Raw genomic sequence first — 20,576 nt, 5'->3', positions numbered from 1 at the left:
TTCTAAAATATCAAAAGATATGATACTTTGTCTCCAAGCACCATAAAGATGACTTTTTTATTGATCCCCAAGGGTGCAAGGTACTATTATAGGTAATGGGGGTAACACAAATCTGGGAAAAATTTTAATGACATTGTAGAATAATACCATGTAAGGATATTCTTTGTTCTAGGCCATGGCAATTCCCTTTCAAACTGGCTGTCCATTTCTTTTTGTATTGACAAGGTCTTAGTTACATTTTCTGCACCTCTCGAGGGGGCAAGTATTTATAGTAGTGACACCCTTTCTTTGTTGTCCACACAAGCCAGAAACCTCTCTTTAATTTTACACACAAAGGGGCAGTGTTTAGATTTTGTGTCATACAAAAGGGAAGCTGGGTGGAGACCCCTGTGTAATTATACTTGCTTGCCCCACCCGTGGACCTCCTGGATGACCAAGGTGTTTGGTATTATTGGTGACTACATTAGTCAGGGGATCAGCCCACGTAAGGGGTCTTACCCATGAAGGGTCAGGAGCATAAGTCCAAAATAATTCCCCATTTTCCCCAGGTAATATTACCGTACATCCGATGATTGCTAGCATGGTTAGAAAGGCGTTCTCAGGCATTATTGGGTTTCTGGTTACCTCACAATTTCTTCCCTGAGGTTTGACGTTCTGATTGATGTTTCTCTGTCTCTGGATCTATTTTTGTTCATCAGTTTATGTTGTTCACTATATTCCACAAATGAGTGAGATCATGTGATATTTAGCTTTCTCTGCCTGGCTTATTTCACTAAACATAATGTTCTCCATCTCCATCCATGTTGTTGCAAATGGTAAGAGCGCCTTCTTTTTTACTGTAGCGTAGTATTCCATTGGGTAGATGTACCACAGTTTTTTAATCCACTCATCTGCTGATGGGCACTTAGGCTGTTTCTAAATCTTAGCTATGGTGAATTATGCTGCTATGAACATAGGAGTGCATATATCCTTTCTGATTGATGTTTCTAGTTTCTTGGGATATATTCCTAGAAGTGGGATCACTGGGTCAAATGGGAGTTCCATTTTTAGTTTTTTAAGGAAACTCCATACTGTTCCCCACAGTGGCTGCACCAGTCTGCATTCCCACCAACAGTGCACAAGGGTTCCTTTTTCTCCGCATCCTCGCCAGCACTTGTCATTTGTTGACTTGTTGATAATAGCCATTCTGACAGGTGTGAGATGGTACCGCATTGTTGTTTTGATTTGCATCTCTCTGATGATTAATGACTTTGAGCATGTTTTCATATGTCTCTTGGCCTTCATTCTGTCTTCTTTCGAAAAGTGTCTATTTAGATCAGTTGCCCATTTTTTGATTGGGTTGTTTATCTTCTTTTTGTTAAGCTGCATGAGTTCCCTGTAAATGTTGGAGATTAAACCCTTATCGTTGATATCATTGGCAAATATGTTCTCCCATGCAGTGGGCTTTCTTGTTGTTTTATTGATGGTTTCCTTTGCTGAACAAAAGCTTTTTATTTTGATGTAGTCCCATTTGTTTATTTTCTCTTTAGCTTCCATTGCCATAGGAGCAGTTTCAGTGAAGAAGTTCTTTTGACATGTGTGAGAGATTTTTCTGCCTATAGATTCCTCTAGTATTTTTATGGTTTCCTGTCTTATGTTTAAGTCCTTGATCCATTTTGAGTTTATTTTTGTGTATGGTGTAAGTTGGTGGTCTAGTTTCATTTTTTGCATGTATCTGTCCAATTTTCCCAACACCATTTATTGAAGATACTGTCTTGACTCCATTGTATGTTCATGCCTCCTTTGTCAAATATTAAATGAGCATAGCGATTTGCATTGATTTCTGTGTTCTCTATTCTATTCCATTGATCTATATGTCTGTTCTTGTGCCAATACAAGGCAGTTTTGAGAACAGTGGCTTTGTACTATAGCTTGATATCTGGTATTGAGATCCCTCCTACTTTGTTCTTCTTTCTCAGGATTGCTGTAGCTATTCGGGATCTTTTTTATTCCAGATGAATTTTTGGAAAGTTCGTTCTATGTCTGTGAAAAATGCCATTGGTATTTTAATGGGAAGTGCATTGAATTTATAGATTGTTTTGGGTAGTATGGACATTTTAATGATGTTGAATCTACCAATCCATGAACATGGTATGTTCTTCCATCTGTTTATGTCTTCCTCTATCTCTTTTTTCAGTGTTGTGTAGTTTTCTGTGTATAGGTCTTTTACCTCCTTAGTTTATTCCTAGGTATCTTAATTTTTTTGGTGTGATGGTAAATGGGATTGCTTTTATAGTCTCTCTTTCTGTAAGTTCATTATTGATGTATAGAAATGCCATAGATTTCTTGGCATTAATTTTGTATCCTGCTACTCTGCCGAATTCATTTATTAAGTCTAATAATTTTTTGATGGAGTCTTTTGGGTTTTCTATGTACAGTATCATGTCATCTGCAAATAAGGACAGTTTTACTTCTTCTTTTCCAATTTGGATGCCTTTTATTTCTTCTTCTTGTCTGATTGCAATGGCTAGTATTTCCAGCACTATGTTGAACAGGAGTAATGAGAGTGGGCATCCCTGTCTTGTTCCTGTTCTTAGGGGAAATGGTTTTAGTTTTTGCCTGTTGAGTATGATGTTGGCTGTGGGTTTGTCATATATGGCTTTTATTATGTTGAGGTATGATCCTTCTATTCCCACCTTGCTGAGAGTTTTTATCAAAAAAGGGTGTTGGATTTTGTCAAATGCTTTTTCTGCATCAATTGATAAGACTATGTGATTTTTATCTCTCAATTTGTTTATGTGATGTATCACGTTTATTGATTTGAAAATATTGTACCATCCTTGCATCCCTGTGATAAATCCTACTTGGTCATGGTGTATGATCTTTCTGATGTACTGCTGGATCCGATTTTCTAGAATTTTGTTGAGGATTTTGGCATCTATGTTCATGAGGGATATTGGCCTGTAATTCTCCTTCATTGTGTTATCTTTATCTGGTTTTGGTATTAGGGTGATGCTGGCTTCATAGAAGGAGCTTGGAAGTGTTCCTTCCTCTTAAATTTTCTGGAATAGTCTGAGGAGGATGGGTTTTAGTTCTTCCTTAAATGTTTGGTAAAACTCCCCTGTGAAGCCATCTGGCCCCAGGCTTTTGTTTGCTGGAAGCTTTTTGATGACTGCTTCAGTTTCTTCCATAGTTATCAGCCTATTGAGATTTTTAGTCTCTTCCTGAGTAAGTTTTGGAAGGTTGTATTTTTCTAGGAATCTGTCCATTTCCTCCAGGTTGTCTAGTTTGTTAGAATAGAGTTATTCATAGTATTTTTTAACAATCCTTTGTATTTCTGTGGGGTCTGTTGTTATTTCTCATCTTTCATTTCTGATTTTATTTATTTGGGTCCTCTCTCTTTGCTTTTTGGTGAGCCTGGCTAGAGGTTCATCAATCTTGTTTATCCTTTCAAAGAACCAGCTCTTGGTTTTATTGATCTTTTGTATTGTTTTTTTTGTATCTATGTCATTCATTTCTGCTCTGATCTTTATTATTTCCTTCCTTCTGCTCACTGTGGGCTTTTCTTGTTGCTCTCTTTCTAATTCTTTGAGTTGTTGAGTTAGATGATTTATTATCATTTTTTCTTGTTTTTTGAGGTAGGCCTGTAGAGCTATAAATTTTCTTCTCAGGACTGCTTTCATTGTGTCCCATAGTATTTGCATTGTTGTGTTTTTATTGTCATTAGTCTCCAGGATGTTTTTAATTTCTTCTTTGATCTCATTGTTAACCCAATCATTGTTTAATAGCATACTATTCAGTTTCCAAGTGTTTGAATTTTTTGGAATGTTTTTATTGTAGTTTATTTCTAATATTATGCCATGTGGTCTGAGAAAATGCTTGATATGATTTCAATCTTTTTTAATTTGGGGAGACTTTGTTTGTGACCCAATATGTGGTCTATTTTTTAAAATGTCCCATGTGCACTTGAGAAGAATGTATATTCCGTGGTTTTAGGGTGAAATGCTCTGAAGATGTCAATTAGGTCCAGCTGATCTAGTGAGTCATTTAGAATTGCTGTTTCTTTGCTGATTTTTTGTCTAGAGGATTTATCCAGTGATGTCAGTGGTGTATTAAAGTCTCCTACTATGATTGTATTGTTGTCGATCTCTCCCTTGATATCTTCCAGGAGTTTTTTTATGTATTTGGGTGCTCCTGCATTGGGTGCATATATGTTTATCAGGGTTATATCCTCTTGTTGTATCGATCCCTTTATTATTATGAAATGGCCTTCCTTATCTTTTGTTATGGCCTTTACTTTGAGGTCTATTTTGTCAGAAATAAGTACTGCTACACCAGCTTTTTTTTCATTTCCATTTGCCTGAAAGATGTTTTTCCATCCCTTAACTTTCAATCTGTATGAGTCCTTTTTTCTGAGGTGGGTCTCTTGTAAACAGCAAATATATGGGTCGTGTTTTTTTATCCAATCAGCCACTCGATGTCTTTTGATTGGAGCATTTATTCTGTTTACGTTTAAAGTTATTATTGAAAGGTACTTATTTGTAGCCATTTTTATTTTTTGAGACTATGTTCCTTCTTACCTTTTTCTCTCTTCTTTTTATACCAGTCCATTTAGCATTTCTTGCATTGCTGGCTTGGTAATGATAAACTCCCTTAGCATTTTTTTGTCTGTGAAGCTCCTTATTTTCCCTTAAATTTTGAATGATAACCTTGCTGGATAGAGTATTCTTGGATTCAGTCCCTTGGTTTGCATCACTTTGTAGATTTCCTTCTATTCTTGTCTGGCTTGATGTGTTTCTGTTGAGAAATCATTTGATAATCTAACGGGAGTTCCCTTGTATGTAACTTTCTGTCTCGCTCTTGCAGCCTTTAAGATTCTCTCTTTGTCCTGAATATTTGCCATTGTAATTATGATGTGTCTTGGTGTGGGTCTTTTCGGGTTCATCCTGTTTGGGACTCTCTGAGCTTGTGTGACTTTTTTCTTCACTACATCAGGGAAGTTTTCTGATATTATTTCTTCAAATAGTTCTTCTAACCTTTGTTCTTCCTGTTGTTCTGGCACCCCTATTATTCGTATGTTGTTTCGTTTTATGTTGTCCCATAGCTCCCTTAGGCTCTCCTCCTGTCTTTTAATTTTTTCTCCAATTGCAATTCAGTTTGGCTGTGTTTTGCTTCCCTGTCTTCTAGTTCACTAATTCGGTCCTCCGCTTCTCCTAGTCTATTGTTGAAACTTTCCATGGTGTTTTTTATTGCAGCTGTATCACTCTTCATTTCTTCTTGATTCTTACATAAGTTGTTGATTTTTTTCATCCATTTCTTCTTGACTCTTGCATAAGGTGTTAATTTCTTCTTCCATCCTATTTATGAACTCTATGACCCTTATTCTGAATTCTTTTTCTGATATATTGCATTCCTCTGTTTCACTTACTGTTTTTTGGTGTTTCCTCCTTTTCTTTCCTTTGGGGGTATCTTTGTTTACCCATTTTTGGTCTCACCGACTGATTTAGATGTCGAGCTGTCCAGGGGCTCCTTCTTGGGTGGCAGTAGCTTCTCTGGCTGCAGTTGCTCCTTGGGCGGTTATGGTAGCAGCTGCTTCTCAGTTGGCAGTGGTTCCTCTGGTGGGTGCTGTTCGCAGCAGTGGTGCCTCCTCTGGATGGTGGGGGAGGCTGCTCATATAGCTGCTGTTCCTTGGGTGAGGGTGGGCTGATTATGAGGTTGCTGTGGAACTGGCTGCTCCCACAGCTGCTGCTCCTTGGACAGGGGCAGGCCACGTGAAGCTGCTGCTCTTAGGCCTGTGGCGGATTGTTTGCGGGTCTGCTGCTCCTTGGACAGGAGCAGGCTGCTCGCGTGTCTGCTGTTCACGTGGTTGCAGTGCCCTGAGCTAAAGCGTTGGGCTGGTCAGAGGGGAACCTGCTTTCGAACTCACAGGAGCCTGCGCCCTGGGCAGCTGGAGCCTCGTTGACTGTGGGATCACAGCCTAGGTAGCGTGTCCCTGTCAGGGGTGGCTGTAGAGTCCCAGGTGTTATCTGAGGGCACTCTGGTTGGAGTTGAGGTTGGGAACCCAGTTACAGCAGCTCTCCCCTTCAAAAAGGTTAGGCCCCCTTAGGACAAGCTGGCCTTCCCGTACTGTTTGCAATGGTAGCAGAAGCTGCCTAGTTAGGTGAGCCTGATTAGCCTGCCCCTGAAGGTCCTGTGGGATCTAACTGTGCCTCACTCACACACACACACACACACACACACACACACACACACACCACCTGACCACACGCTCCTCTTTTACTCCCTCACTCACTCTTGCTCTTTCCCTCACTGCCGCATTCTTCCTGCCTCTGTAGTTGGGTCTGGGGTGTTGTTGAGCCTTTTGTGGATGGAGTTTCTCTCCAGGTGACTGGTTATGTGACTGTTCTCAAGCCCCTTGGCCTGACCAGATAAAATTCACCTCAACAAGACACAACACTGAGGGAACTAAGCACAAATGTACTCACAACACCAATAACCCCAATATAAGTGACCACCTGAGAAAAGAGAGATAGGGCAGAGAAAAGAGAGCACAAATGCTATGGAGGAGAGTGAAAAAGATATGGGATAGAAAACAAAGGAATAAGGATTGGGGCAAAATCTGTAGAGGCTGAGCTTGTATAGTGAAAATAAGATTAAGAATTGGATGAATATGGGGAGGACCTCAATTTAGTATTGAGGAAGTAGAAAGGGAATAAGTGGATGAGGTGAAAGCAAATGAGAAGAAAAAATAATAAATTTTTAAAATAAATAAAAAATGGTTTCAAAAATGGTATAAAAAATTAAAAATAGCAAATAAAAAATAGTGATGAAAAATAATGTGAACAGAAATAAAATTTAAAAAGCAACAAACCAAAACAGGAGAAGAAAGAAGAAAAGAAGGAAAGAAAGAGAGAGAGAAAGAAAGAAAGAAAGAAAGAAAGAAAGAAAGAAAGAAAGAAAGAAAAGAAAGAAAAGAAAAGAAGAGAAAAGAAGAGAAGAGAAAAGAAAAGAAAGAAAAGAAAAGAAAAGAAAAGAAAAGAAAAGAAAAGAAAAGAAAAGAAAAGAAAAGAAAAGAAAAGAAAAGAAAAGAAAAGAAAAGAAAAGAAAAGAAAAGAAAAGAAAAAAGGGATAATAAAGTAAAAGAGAAAGAAAGTGGGGTGTGTTCCTCTGGCTGGCTTGTGACTCCATTTGCCCGTTCTGTTCTGTTGGTCAGCTTCCGGTTGCTGGGGTAAAGGTTGCCCTTCAGGCCGCCCTTGTCCTCAGGGGGATCGGATTCCTGGCATTCCCAAGGTGGGTCTGGGTGCGGCTGTGTCGGTGGCCTGCAGACTGGAGGGCGGGGCTGTCTCTCAGGAGAAAATGGCGTGGGGTCTCGGTGACTCAGCACTACATCCACCACCGCCTCCCCCGGACGCCGCCTCCTCTCCCCAGACTCCACAAGCCCACACCCTCCCCCGCCCCTCAGCCTCAGTGTCTGTATCCGAACGGTCCCACGAACCGGGTCGGTGGGAGAAGGCACAGGCCCCGCGTGAGGAGGGACCGCGTCCCCTCCTGCCGGCACTGCACCATCCGGCCAGCCCTTCGGAGCTGCCTCAGCTCAGGTCCAAACTCCAGACTCCACGGTCCCAAATCCCCACCTCCCGCGGTCCCGCGGTCCCCCTTCCCGCCCCCCCCTTTTTTTCCACAGACTGACGCTTTTCCTGTCCTCAGGGACAGGGCCCGGCTCCCTGCAGCCTCCCCGGCCCTCCGGCCACAGAGGCTCGGCGGAGTCTCCAGCCCAGACCTTGACTTACCTTCCAGAGGCCTCTGCCCTCGGTGCACTCTCTCACCAGCTGCGTCTCCGCCAAATTCGGGCTGAATTCCACCGGTTTCAGCGGCTCCCTCCACCCGCTCCGGGACAAGTCGCAGGACACGTCCGTCTATTCCGCCTTCTTCCTCACTTCCCTCAATGTGTTTTTAATATAACTTTTTTCAACTTGGTTTGTAATCCTATTGTAAGTCAGAAAGCACCTGTGTGCGTGTGTTCATATTTTTAAGAGAGTTAGGTTTCTGTACATATGTTTTCTTTTCAAACTGTTTTGTTTGATTTTTCTGGATGCTAAATATATAGTCCATTTATATAATGAATAACAAGGAACGATGGTTGAGTTCTGGGTAAAGCCTTGGGCACAGCCTGTGGGCAAGTGGGACTCTTTCTTAGAGAGAAGCCGAGTTCACCAGGCTGGTGTGCTCAGTGGTAGAGCATCTACCCATGAGCTAGAATGTCACGGTGTGATTCCTGATCAGGCCACATGCCTGGGTGAGGGCTTCATCCCTAGTGTGGGATGTGCAGGAGGCAGCCGATGGAAGGTTCTCTCTCATCATTGATGTCTCTGTCTCTCTCTACTCCTCTCTTCCTCTCTCTGAAGTCAATAAAATAAAGAGAAAGAGAAGCCAAGTCATTCTAGAATATCAAAATTTAGTTGGTAAAGAAATGAGAAAGATAGTTTTTTAAAAGCATTTCATGAAGGAGATAATAGTGTGAAAAAAATACATGGTATGCCATAAAGCAGTGGAACAAATAAAGAATGTTTTATAATAGATGGTACATTAAATCAAAAGTGAAAATTTGAATGATATATAGGAAAATCTGTGTGATGGATAGTTCTTAAGAAGTCACTTTCAGTTACTATTCATTCAGAAACTTAAGAGTCTTTGCAATTAGAAAACCAATTATGTGGTTTTGAAAATCTTGTATCTTCACTATTTATTTGTCAGGTCATAACACAGCAAAATGTATTATTCACTTTTCTCCCTGCTCATTGCACAAGCATTTCATAGAGATTGCTGGGTGCAGAGGTGCTCTCAGGGAGCACAGAACCACAACCGGCAAACACCCAGAATAATGCAGCAAGTGCAGATCTCTGTACGTATTGTTCTGGAAGCACAGATGGAGGCTGCAAGGAAAAAAGATCCCAGAAATCTTCACTGAGGAGGGAACATTTGAGTTGTCTTTTAGGATGAAAATAAGTTTGTCTGGCAGGCCATGGGGATAGGGGGAGTAGTATCTGCTTTAATCACACTTGACTCAGTTTGTTCTGCCGCTAGGAAATATATCATATAGAGCAATAATGAGACAAATGAAAGGGATCAGTTCATAATTTGTGTTAAACCCTTCCAATATGCTACAGAATGTATTTCATAAACCAAGTTATGAGTCAAATTGTAACTTCTCAGTATATCAATATAGTATTTGTTCTCAGTTTGTGAAATTCAGTTGTTCACTTCACATTGTTCCTATAGATGTAAGCTCTTTATAATATTCATTGAAAAAGATTTGAATTATAGATCTATATGTTTTAAACAAGAAAATAAGTTTTAAGTTGTAGACTTCTCTGCATGAGTATTATAAAATATTCTACCACGTTCTGAAATGGTTTATTCTTTGGGAAAATGTTGCAGTTTAATATTTTTGATCTCCATAAGTCTTTTTTATAAAAAGAATTGCATAGCAAAATGTGAGACATTTTAATAATTGTTTTTTTATTACTTGCCAGCATTGTTCTTAATGAACCATGGAGATGTTAGAAATCTTCTCACTCATGTTGTTAAAAAAATAATTCTCACTTTGGAGACAACTTGATGGTTTCTCACAAAACTAAACATACTCTTACCAATAATCATACTCCGTGGTATTTACCAAAGGAGTTGAAAACTTACTTTCACATAAAAACCCTGCACATGGATGTTTATACCAGCTTTATTTATAACTAGGGGCCCGGTGCACGATATTCGTGCACTGGGGTTGGGGGGTCCCTCAGCCCAACCTGCCCCCTCTCACATACTGGGTGCCCTCAGGGGATGTCCTACTGATGGCTTAGGCCCGCTCCCCACTCTCCTTTGTGGGAGGCAACCGGGCTGATCAGGGGAAGGCACCAGCCCCATCACCCCACTGCTGCAGCCACTACCAGTCACCACAGCCACAAAGGTGTTTTCATCAACACGGACTCCAGTCCCTTCACCAAGAAACAATGACAACTTTCTTTAGGGAGGGAGAGACAGAGAGAAACATCAATGTGAGAGGGACACTTTGATTGGTTGCCTCCTGTATGAGCCCTGACCATGGGCGCCAGGCTGGGGGGCATGCAGGGACCCCTGGGCCGCATGCAGTGGTGGCCCCCAAGGGTCTCCACACACCCCAGAGGCCAGCAGCCAGCCCCCCATCATGTGCGCCAGGCTGGGGGCGTGGAACCAAACTGCCTCTTGGTGCTGGAGCATTCCCAAGCGGCTGGGGGCACTATGGTGACAGGGGATGTTTCCACCCCGCCCCGCCCCCAGCCCCTTGGCTCCTGCACCTATAGGCTCAAAGTGGCCAGGGGGCGTTCTGGGAACCCTGCCACTCAGGACCTAAGCAAGGGGCCTACAGGCTCGGACTGGCCTGGGTCCTGAGGATGTTTGCGGGACCCAGCCCCTTGGCGCCTGCACCCTTAGGCTCCAAGTGGCCAGGGGGCATTCTGGGACCCTGCCCCTCAGGACCTAAGTGCAGGCCTACAGGTTCTGATCGGCCTGGGTCCCGAGGATGTTTATGGGACCCAGGCTGCTCAGGACCTAAGCGCAGGCCTACAGGATCTGAGAGGCTTGGGTCTGAAGGATGTTTCCCAGACCCCAGACTGCTGCACGTGTTTGGGGGCGGGAACATAGTGACACGGGAATGTTCCCGCCCCACCAAGGCTCCCAGTGGCCAGGGGGCCGTTCTGGGGCCCCTGCCACTCAGGACCTAAGCGCCAGCCTACAGGCTCTGAGCAGCTTTAGGTCCCAGACCCCAGACTGCTGCAAGTGTTTGGGGGCGGGAATGTTCCCGCCCACCAAGGCTCCCAGTGGCCAGGAGGCGTTCTGGGGCCCCCGCCGCTCAGGACCTAAGCGATCCGCCCGAGTCCGGAGGATGTTTATGGGACCCAGGCTGCTCAGGACCTAAGTGCAGGCCTACACGATCTGAGAGGCTTGGGTCTGAAGGATGTTTCCCAGACCCCAGACTGCTGCAAGTGTTTGGGGGCGGGAACATTCCCGTGTCGCTATGGCGACACGGGAATGTTCCCGCCCACCAAGGCTCCCAGTGGCCAGGAGGCGTTCTGGGGCCCCTGCCACTCAGGACCTAAGCGCGGGCCTACAGGCTCTGAGTGACTTAGGTCCCAGACCCCAGACTGCTGCAAGTGTTTGGGGGCGGGAACATTCCCGCGTCGCTATGGCGACGCGGGAATGTTCCCACCCACCAAGGCTCCCAGTGGCCAGGGGGAGTTCTGGGGTCCCCGCGGCTCAGGACCTAAGCGATCCCGCCTGGGTCCGGAGGATGTTTATGGGACCCAGGCCGCTCAGGACCTAAGCGCAGGCCTACAGGCTCTGAGCAGCCTGGGTCCAGAGGACGTTTACAGGACTCAGGCTGCTCAGCACCCGCATATGCAAATTAACCGCCATCTTGTTCGCTCTGATTGGCTGTGGGCATAGCGAAGGTGCGGTCAATTTGCATGTTTGGGTATTATTAGGTTAGATTGCCAAAACTTGGAAGCAAACAAGATGTCCTTCAGTTGGTGAATGGCCAGATAATCTCTAGTACATTGAGACATTGAAATATTATTCAGCACTAAAAAGAAATGAGCTATTAAGTTATGAAAAGACACGGAGAAAACAAATGCCTATATCTAAGTGAAATAAGTCCATCTGAAAAGGCTACACCCTGTTTAATTTCAAATATATGACATTCTGGAAAAGGCAAAGTATGGCAACAGTAAAAATATCAATGATTTCCAGGGGATAGAGGAGGGGAGGGATGAATAAGCAGCGCACAGAGGGCTTTAGAACAGTAAAACTACTGCATACGACACTATCATGTTGGATACATGTCATATATTTGTCCAGACCCATGACTTACACAATATCAAGACTGAACCCAAGGTTAAACTGTGGACTCTGGATGACGAAGATGCATCAGTGCGCAGTCATCAGTTGTAAGACATGTACTCCTCTGATGGAGGACGTTGGTCATGGTGGAGACTATGCACGTGTGGAGACGGGATATATGAGAAATCTCTGTGCCTTCCATTTAATTTTGCTGTAAACCTGAAACTACTCTAAAACATAAAGCCTATTAAATCGTGTGTTTTTTTAATAAAGAGTTCTAATTGGATTGCACAAACGACCTTTATCTTTGAGCACAGATAGCCAGAATTTTTATTATATGTTATCATTAATTCACCTAATCTGAATACATATTTCATAGTATTCTCTTTTGCCCATCAAGTGATAAAATTAATGTCAAATGTTTAACATTTTATTCAGCATTATCATATTAATTTAGAGTTTTTTATTTCATTTCAATTTCACAGTTCTTTTATATAAATTCTTTACATTGATCGAGACACAGAAGTTTTTGTCAAATTGAATTACATATATTAGCCTTTAAGTGTTCCTTATTCAAAGACAGCACTAAAAAATAATAATATTAAGAATACTATTATCCTGATCTGTTATGTTTATGTGTTCTTTTCTATCTTATTTAAGTTTAAAGATTTATATATGTGATATATTGGACATTATCATTTCATTCATTTTCTCTTCTACATATAGTATTTTTAATTCAATTCTCACAAACCTCAGTTTAGAACACATTCCTTATACTTTTGATATTTCATTAGTTTTCATAATTACAATTTACCCGTTACATGGGAACTTAGTTGAAGGCTGCTTAAGAACAATTATTCTGGTCTACTGCGGTACTTCACAATTGGTTCTCTTTGTCTTTTCCTCTACCAGCTTATGTCATTTCAGGAAGGTGCTCCTGCCTGTTTCACAGAAACATACTCTCCTTTTGGTTTGATTTTAAGGTCATTCATAAACTACACTTTTATTAAAACTGCCACTAGTGACATCATGGGTGGGCTTTGAGAATATCATGCTTAAGCAAAGTAAGTCAGACAGAAAAAGTGAAGAGCCACATGATTTTACACATATGTGGGATATAAAACTTAAAACAACAAATAAGCAAATAAGAAAAACAAAAACTCACAGATACAAACAAAAGTACGGTGCTTACCAGAGGGAAGGGAAGTGGGGGAGGGGTAGAAAAGGGTAAAGGGGGTCAAGTATATGGTGACAGAAGATTATTTCAGTTTGGGTGGTGGGCATACAATGATCATGTATTACAGAAATGTACACTTGAAACCTCTATGATCTTTTTAACCAATGCCACCCCAATATATTTCAAAATAATAAAATCTTACCTAACAGCCATCTCATTTTGTTATGTATAGGTGCATATCTTTTTTATTTTTAATGCTCACCTGATTATATTTTTTCCATTGCTTTTTACAGAAAGTGGAAGGAAAGGAGGGAACCCACAACCCAGACACATGCTCTTGACTGGTAATCCAACCGATTACCCTTGGGTGGGTGTGCCGATACTCTAATCCTGTGGTCAGCAAACTGCAGCTCGAGAGCCACATGTGTCTCTTTGGCTCCTTGAGTGTGGCTCTTCCACAAAATACCACATGCGGCATGCACGTACAGTACAATTGAAACTTCGTGGCCCATGCGCAGAAGTCAGTTTTCGGCTCTCAAAAGAAATTTCAATCGTTGTACTGTTGATATTTGGCTCTGTTGATTAATGAGTTTGCCAATCACTGCTCTAATCACTGAACACACCAGCCAAGGCTGTTGGGTGCATATCTTAATCTTTGTGGCTGGCAGAGAAATCCCCTTTTCTTACCAAAGGCCAAGGTTTCCCAGACTTCTGGGTTTTAAATTTAAAATAGATGTATCATTTTTATCTCCCTCAATTTCTTTAGTATATTATAATTTTCCAAATACAGGTCTTTTACTTCTTTAGTTAAATTTATTCCTAGGTACATTATTATTATTTGCAATTGTAAATGGGATTGTTCTTAATTTCTCTTTCTGATAGTTCATTACTGGTGTATAAAAATGCCAAAATTTCTGAATATTAATTTTGTAGCCTGCTACTTTATTGAATTCATTTATCACTTCTAGTAGTTTTTTGGTGGTGTCTATAGTATCACTAGATACTATAGTATCAGAATATAGTATCACTAGAGGCCCGGTGCATGAAATTCGTGCACGTGTGTGTGTGTGTGTGTGTGTGTGTGTGTGTGTGTGTGTATGTCTCAGCCCAACCTGCACCCTCTCCAATCTGGGACCCCTTGGGGGATGTCCGACTGCCTATGGATCGGGCCTAAACAGGCAGTCAGACATCCCTTTCACAATCTAGGACTACTGGCTCCCAACTACTCGCCTGCCTGCCTTTCTGATTGCCCCTAACCGCTCTGCCTGCCAGCCTGATCACCCCCTAACCACTTCCCTGCCAGCCCCTGATACCCTGGTCACCCCCAAATGCCCTCCCTTGCATATTCCCTCTTTATTAGATAGGGGTTTTTTTCTTTAGCATATTGGACAGTCCTAACTGTTTTGGCTCAGCGGATGGATGGAGCATTGGTCTGCAGAATCAAGGGTCCCAGGTTCGATTCTGGTCAAGGGCATGTACCTTGGTTGGGGGCACATACCCAGTGGGGAGTGTGCAGGAGGCAGCTGATCGATGTTTCTCTCTCATAGATGTTTCTAGCTCTCTATCCCTTTCCCTTCCTCTCTGTAAAAATTCAATAAAATATATATTATAAAAAAAGAAATATTTAAGATTCCTCCATATCTGCCTGGCTGGTGTGACTCAATGGTTGAGACCCCAGGCTGCCACCACTGGCAGGGGATGGGGCCCTGGCCAGGCTGAGACCCCAGCCCAAGTGGCTCGGCTTGGGGGCGAGGTCCTGGTGGCCTGAGACCTCCAGCCCAAACCGGCATGGCTTGCCAGGGATTACAAAAAAATAACTCATTTCTGCCTGGCATGTGTGGCTTAGTCTTTGAGTGTTGACCTATGAACAGGAGGTCACTGTTCCATTCCTGGTCAGGGCACATGATCCGGTTGCAGGCTCCATCCCCAGGGAGGGAAGAAGGTGCAGCAGGCAGCTGATCTAGGATTCTCTGATCTTTAACGTTTCTATCTCTTCCTCACCCTTCCTCTCTGAAATCAATAAAAATATATTTTTTAAAAATAATAAAAAATAGCAAACTCCAAGTCACTCTATCTTCATCTATCTCTCCCTCTCCCTTCTTCTCTGACATCAATCCTATATAATAAAGAGGTAATATGTAAATTGACCCTCATGCCCTCGCATCATAAGATGGGCTCCCCATGTCATCACAAGGTGGCCACCCCATGTCGTTACAAGATGGCTGTCCCCATGTCATCACAAGATGGCCGCCCCACGTCATCACAAGATGGCAGCCCCCACATTGTCACAATATGGCCGGCAGGGGAGGGCAGTTGGGTGTGACAAGGCCTGCAAGGGAGGGAAGTTGGGGGCGATCAGGCCAGCAGGGAAGCAGTTAGGTGTCAATCATGCTGACAGGGGAGTGGTTAGGTGTCAATCAGGCCAGCAGGGGAGCAGTTAGGGGGCTATCAGACTGGCAGGCAGAGTGGTTAGGGGCAATCAGGAAGCCAAGCAGGCAAGTGGTTAGGAGCCAGCAGTCCCAGATTGTGAGAGGGATTGGGCCTAAACCAGCAGTCAGACATCCTCCAAGGAGTCCCAAATTGGAGAGGGTGCAGGCTGGGCTGAGGGACACCCCCCAGTGCATGAATTTCTTGCACTGAGCCTCTAGTAAAAATATAATTTTAAAAAATTAATAAAAATAGTAAACTCTAAGTCACTCTATCTTCAAGAGAAAACTTTCAAAACATTACTTTGCTATGAATAAATAAAAATTATACAATATAAAATTGCTATGAATTTAAAACAAAGGCACAACTCAATAATAAGGGAAAAATTTTTTTCAGTGTCCTCAATTTTTAACTTGTAGAAAATTAAAAGCTATCCTTATTATACAAAACATAATTTTAGATACTGGAATCATTCTTGGGTAGACACTGTAGAAAGTACTAGACTTTTAAAGACATATTTTATAGTGTACTTAGTATTAGGTATACTGCAATGAGGCAGAAAATGATGAAAAGCATAGAGAGGATTTTGAATCTCAACAGGATATATACATGCTTTTTTTTAGAAAATGGGGAAAATAACTTAGTGTAACATATACAGATAATAGACTTATTAGCCATCATATAGAAAATAAGGACAAATAGTGAATGCCAAAAATGGAATTGGTAGCATATAAATTTTATTTGTTTACTCATTAAACAAAATTGCATATGGAACAGATCAATAGATCTTACTTTGCAAATACATGCTAGGCTCCAGTACATGCTATCCTAACAAAATACTTTCATAGAAATATGAGGGCTGAGTAGAGGGGAGGGATATTACAATCTGTATTATTAAATTTCTAAGGTGCTTACAGTCTTTTGCATCAAGCGTGTACTCATGGGTGGATATGTAGGGGGTATAATAAAGTTGGATAGAGGGTAGGACCGTATCTGGGATGTGTGGTCTGCCTTCTTCCTCAGGAAAGTGCTAGATGGTATTAAGAGGGGCCGTCTGCTCATATTGCTGCGATGGTTGTAGAGATGGTGGTGGTAGATGTGCATAAAAATGTTGGCTACTATGCTAAATGCACTTTCCTAATTAATCAAGGACAGACTATATGTACTGGCTACCAGTATATCCCTTAGTGTTTCAATATGAAGTCAGAGGAATATAATGTGTTCCTCCTTTCTAGGTTATGTCATTTCAGCTATTCAAATGGAAGAAATTATTATGTTGAAGCTAATTAATTAAAGAACATGTTACAAACAACAGGCAATGGCTTAGGCTAATTGAGGAAAAAAACCAAGATCTTATTGAAGAGTTAGTGCTGAGGCTTAATGACTTAAAGTCACAGTTTAAACAGCCCGATCTTTCAAAAGAGAGGAATTGAAGAGTGGAAAAACTTTCAGTTGCAAATAAAGGATAACTCACCACCACCACTACCACCACCCCAATCCCTCTCTCTCTCCTGTTTTACCTTCCAAGTTATCGGTACAGATTGGTCAGGGATAGATGTTTACTCGGGGTAACTGGGTCGGATAATGACAGGAAGGCAGAGAAGTAATGACCTCACTTGACTAGTCTGACGTGCCCACATATTTGGCAGAAAACAGAGCCTCTTTTCAAAGGAAGAAGTAAAAAATACTCAGATGCAAACAACAGCAACTGTAATCCATCTCTTAGCGTCTATGTACTTGTGGACACACGGGTGCATATATAGTTTTTATACATGTGTTTTTATGGGGAAGGATGCAGCACAAAATGAAAAGTTACAAGACAATGTAATATGAATACATAAAGGTATCCAAAATATCATAGTACAGGTTTAAGCTTTAATAATTTCAAAAGGGTAAAAGCTAAAAATTATAAAGATCATTTAAAAGTGGATCTATTTTAATTTCCATTCTCCCTTATAGTTTTTGGAATTAGAAATAATACTTTTTGAATTTTCATTTTTTCTTACCCTCTGAAGATGGGAGAGAAAAATTAACATTGACAGTTAAAAAGGTACAAAGTCAAGTATAAATGACATACATGTAAATAAAAATGGAAATAGTGTTTTCAAGTTGATAGCTCTCACCCTTCTAAAGTTATTAACCTTAAATATGCACTATGACATTTTAGAAACCTGCATATATACACATATGTTAATATAAATATTAGAGTATCTGGTAATTGTTCATTGTGTGCTCCATCCTTCCCCATGGATATGTATGTATAAGAAGTGTATATGTACCTGTGTTTCCACAAGTTCATAGACGGTTAGAGGTGGATTATAGTTGCTTTTGCTTTCATCCATGCAGTACCTTTTTATACCTCCATAATGTCTGTCTTCCAGCCAAATAATTGTGAGGGTCAATACATCAGAGGGAGATATTGGAAAAAGGTATATCTTCATTTAAAGAAAGGGATATAGAAAAATATGTAAATTTTTTTAACAAAGACCAATTTCATGGAAAAGTGGAGGTGAGTACAGGGGATGGGAATTATAATCTGTACTATCAAAATTTTATAGTGTTTACAGAATTTTGCATCAAACATGCATCAAGGATGGTATATAATAAACTTGGATAGAGGAAAGGCAGTATCTGGGATGGTGTGGTCTGCCTTCTTGTCCCTCAGGAAAGTGGTGGATGGTATTACAAGGGGCTGTCTGCTGAGACAGGTGGTAGGGGTGTAGAGATGGTGGTGGTAGATGTGAGTAAAAAGGTTGGATACTATGTCTGCTCGAAGGGAATGTAGCCTCCTCAGTGGAGTCTAACCTTCACTTCCTCTCTTTTAGGGGCTGAAAAACAGTCTGTTTAGTTGTACAAGTTTGTCTTCATGCCAAATGTTTTTCCTTCTAGAATCTAAACGTTGCCTTCTTTTTTTTCTCCTTCTTCTTCCTCATACGCTCTTTGTACTTGAGATGAGCCATGGCCCTATGGAAAACATGGCAGCTGAAGCCCTCCCTGACCCCGCACTCCACATGCTCCTGGAGGACTCCTAGGCTGGGGAACACCCGGCAGCAGGCCATGCACCTGAACCCACTGTCCAGGGCCACCAGCCACTCGGGCGTCTTAGCGCTGGGATACCCGCCTACAGCTGGGGGCTGTGCTGGCCTGTCAGCCTCCCCCCTTTTCTCCTGGGCTCTGCTGTCTAACATCGGCTCACGGGCAATTAGGTGTTTCTTCTCAGACATGTGAGAGAAAGGGACATCTTTATGGACCTTTCCAAGATAGGTCATTTCTTCCATTTTGATCTTTTTTGAGGGAGGCACCAACCCTTCCTTTGTATGGAATAAGACGGCCACACCCCTTTCCAATTGTACACGCATATAGTACATTTTCATGGGCCTCACATCTGTCCCATGTACTGGGGACTGAAAGGGCTCGTTCTTATTAAGTGCATGGGACGGAATGTAGGTCTGTAAATAGTCAGAGGAGTCCTCCGTTTGCTCCGAGTGCTGGGATACAGGCAGCTCCTTGATCTCTAGGAAAGAAAATTTGAAACATAAAAAGATTAGAAAATATATGTAATGACTGTAGGAGTGAAGGTACAAATGCAATATGTGACCATGTGAAGTGAAAATAGATATATATGTGATACTTCAGAATTCTATGTGTGCTGTGCTATATTTGAGGTATTTACATGGTATAACTGTAAGAATGGGGATGATTAGCATGTTCATGTAGAGTTGTATGTTTCTTCTTGGACATATCTGGGAAGTGTTCCATGTTGCTAAAAGAGGATGGCAAATGGGTGAGTGCATGCTTGTTATGTGGTGTGACAGCGCATGTGAACAGTGCAGGAGTGGTACATGTTTTACTGTGAGACAGTGAGATAGAGAGTGTTAGGGGAGGTGTGTCTGTGCTCTCAGAGTGGTCAGCTCCATGAAGGTCTCAGGCCTGGTGGATGAAGTGATATGGTCAGTTAGGGGCACAAGAGATGAGAGTTCCTATCCTTTAGGGTATGTGAGTTTGACCTAAAGAGGTTATCTATGTGAGTTTGACCTAAAGAGATTGAGTTCTGAAGGGATTAAGATAAAATATGGGAACTAAGGCCTAGCAGTCTAACTCCTAAGCATTCACCAAATAGAAATGTGTCCATAGTGAAAAATACATGCAATAGAATGCCCACAACATCACTTTTTCAAGCAGTTCAGACTGAAAGCAACCCTAATGATCAGATAATTATAGTCAATGAAAATATAATATTCATGCAATGATACACATGTACCAAAAAGGAATAAAATTAACATCATACACAACATGAATAAATTCCACAAATATAGTGGATGTAGATTTATGGAATCAGTGTGTAAATGGGTGAATATGAAAGTAATTGTGTGAAGGAATGAAGGTAAGAGTGCACCTGGTAATGCTGCCAGAGAATGGGAAAGACAGATGAGGAGGGAAGGCCTGTGTATACGAGAGAACAAGGGAAAAGCAGCAGAAATGGGGCCTTACCTGCTATGAAGGAGGACAGATGTGAGAGAGAGTGTGAAGATCTGTGTTTGTGCTCATCTGAGGGGAAGGTTCTGAGTAACCTCCCATGCACATGTCAGCACTGTGCTCTACCTCAGCCATAGCTGTCCCAGTGTGCATGGGGATTTGTGCTGAAGGACTGAGCCCAGCTCTGGAAGGCACACTCCCTACTTGTCCCTCTGCAGAAGCCTTAGTACTGGTCCTTCTGCCCTAAAGCCCCTTTCCTGTTTTTGAGGGGAAAGTGAACTAATAGAGAGTAGACTGAGGAACTGAGCTACATCTCTTGACCAAACTCAGATCCCACCTGTGTATTCCTTACCATCCTCATCAAGACGGGGACGCTTGGATGGGGTGGAGACACCAATAAGATGTTCTGAGAAGGCAGCCTTTTCTCCTGCTGCCTGACTACAGGCTGCGGCCTCCACGGGCAACTCAGGCTGAGGCACGTTGTCTTGGCTGACGCAGCGTCCTGGGCAATGGAATAAAGTAGAACATTGAGATGAGGCATCTGCCGAGGTCTGTGTCAATTCAAAAATTACATGTTGAGTGGACATGACATGTGAGACATCATTACTACACATGACACCTCTTCGCATAGAAATTAATACGAGCT

The 20,576-nt window shown here is 42.1% G+C and overlaps 1 protein-coding gene across 1 annotated transcript in view; it reads right to left on the bottom strand.

The window, feature by feature from the left end:
- Nucleotides 1-20,576, bottom strand: part of LOC114228041 (uncharacterized) — a 118,052-nt gene that overhangs the window by 95,750 nt on the left and 1,726 nt on the right. Inside the window, exons 3-4 of the mRNA XM_054726066.1 lie at nt 20,283-20,432; nt 18,792-18,968 (exon numbers count right to left, since the gene is read on the bottom strand). Of these exons, the coding sequence (XP_054582041.1) occupies nt 18,792-18,968; nt 20,283-20,432 (327 nt within the window). The remainder of the gene's footprint in view (nt 1-18,791; nt 18,969-20,282; nt 20,433-20,576) is intronic.

Source organism: Eptesicus fuscus, chromosome 14 (genome assembly GCF_027574615.1).
Source record: "Eptesicus fuscus isolate TK198812 chromosome 14, DD_ASM_mEF_20220401, whole genome shotgun sequence".
Taxonomy (NCBI): Eukaryota; Metazoa; Chordata; class Mammalia; order Chiroptera; family Vespertilionidae; genus Eptesicus; species Eptesicus fuscus.
The sequence above is the reverse complement of the archived record's forward strand: the minus strand, read 5'-3'. Positions and strand labels throughout refer to the sequence as shown.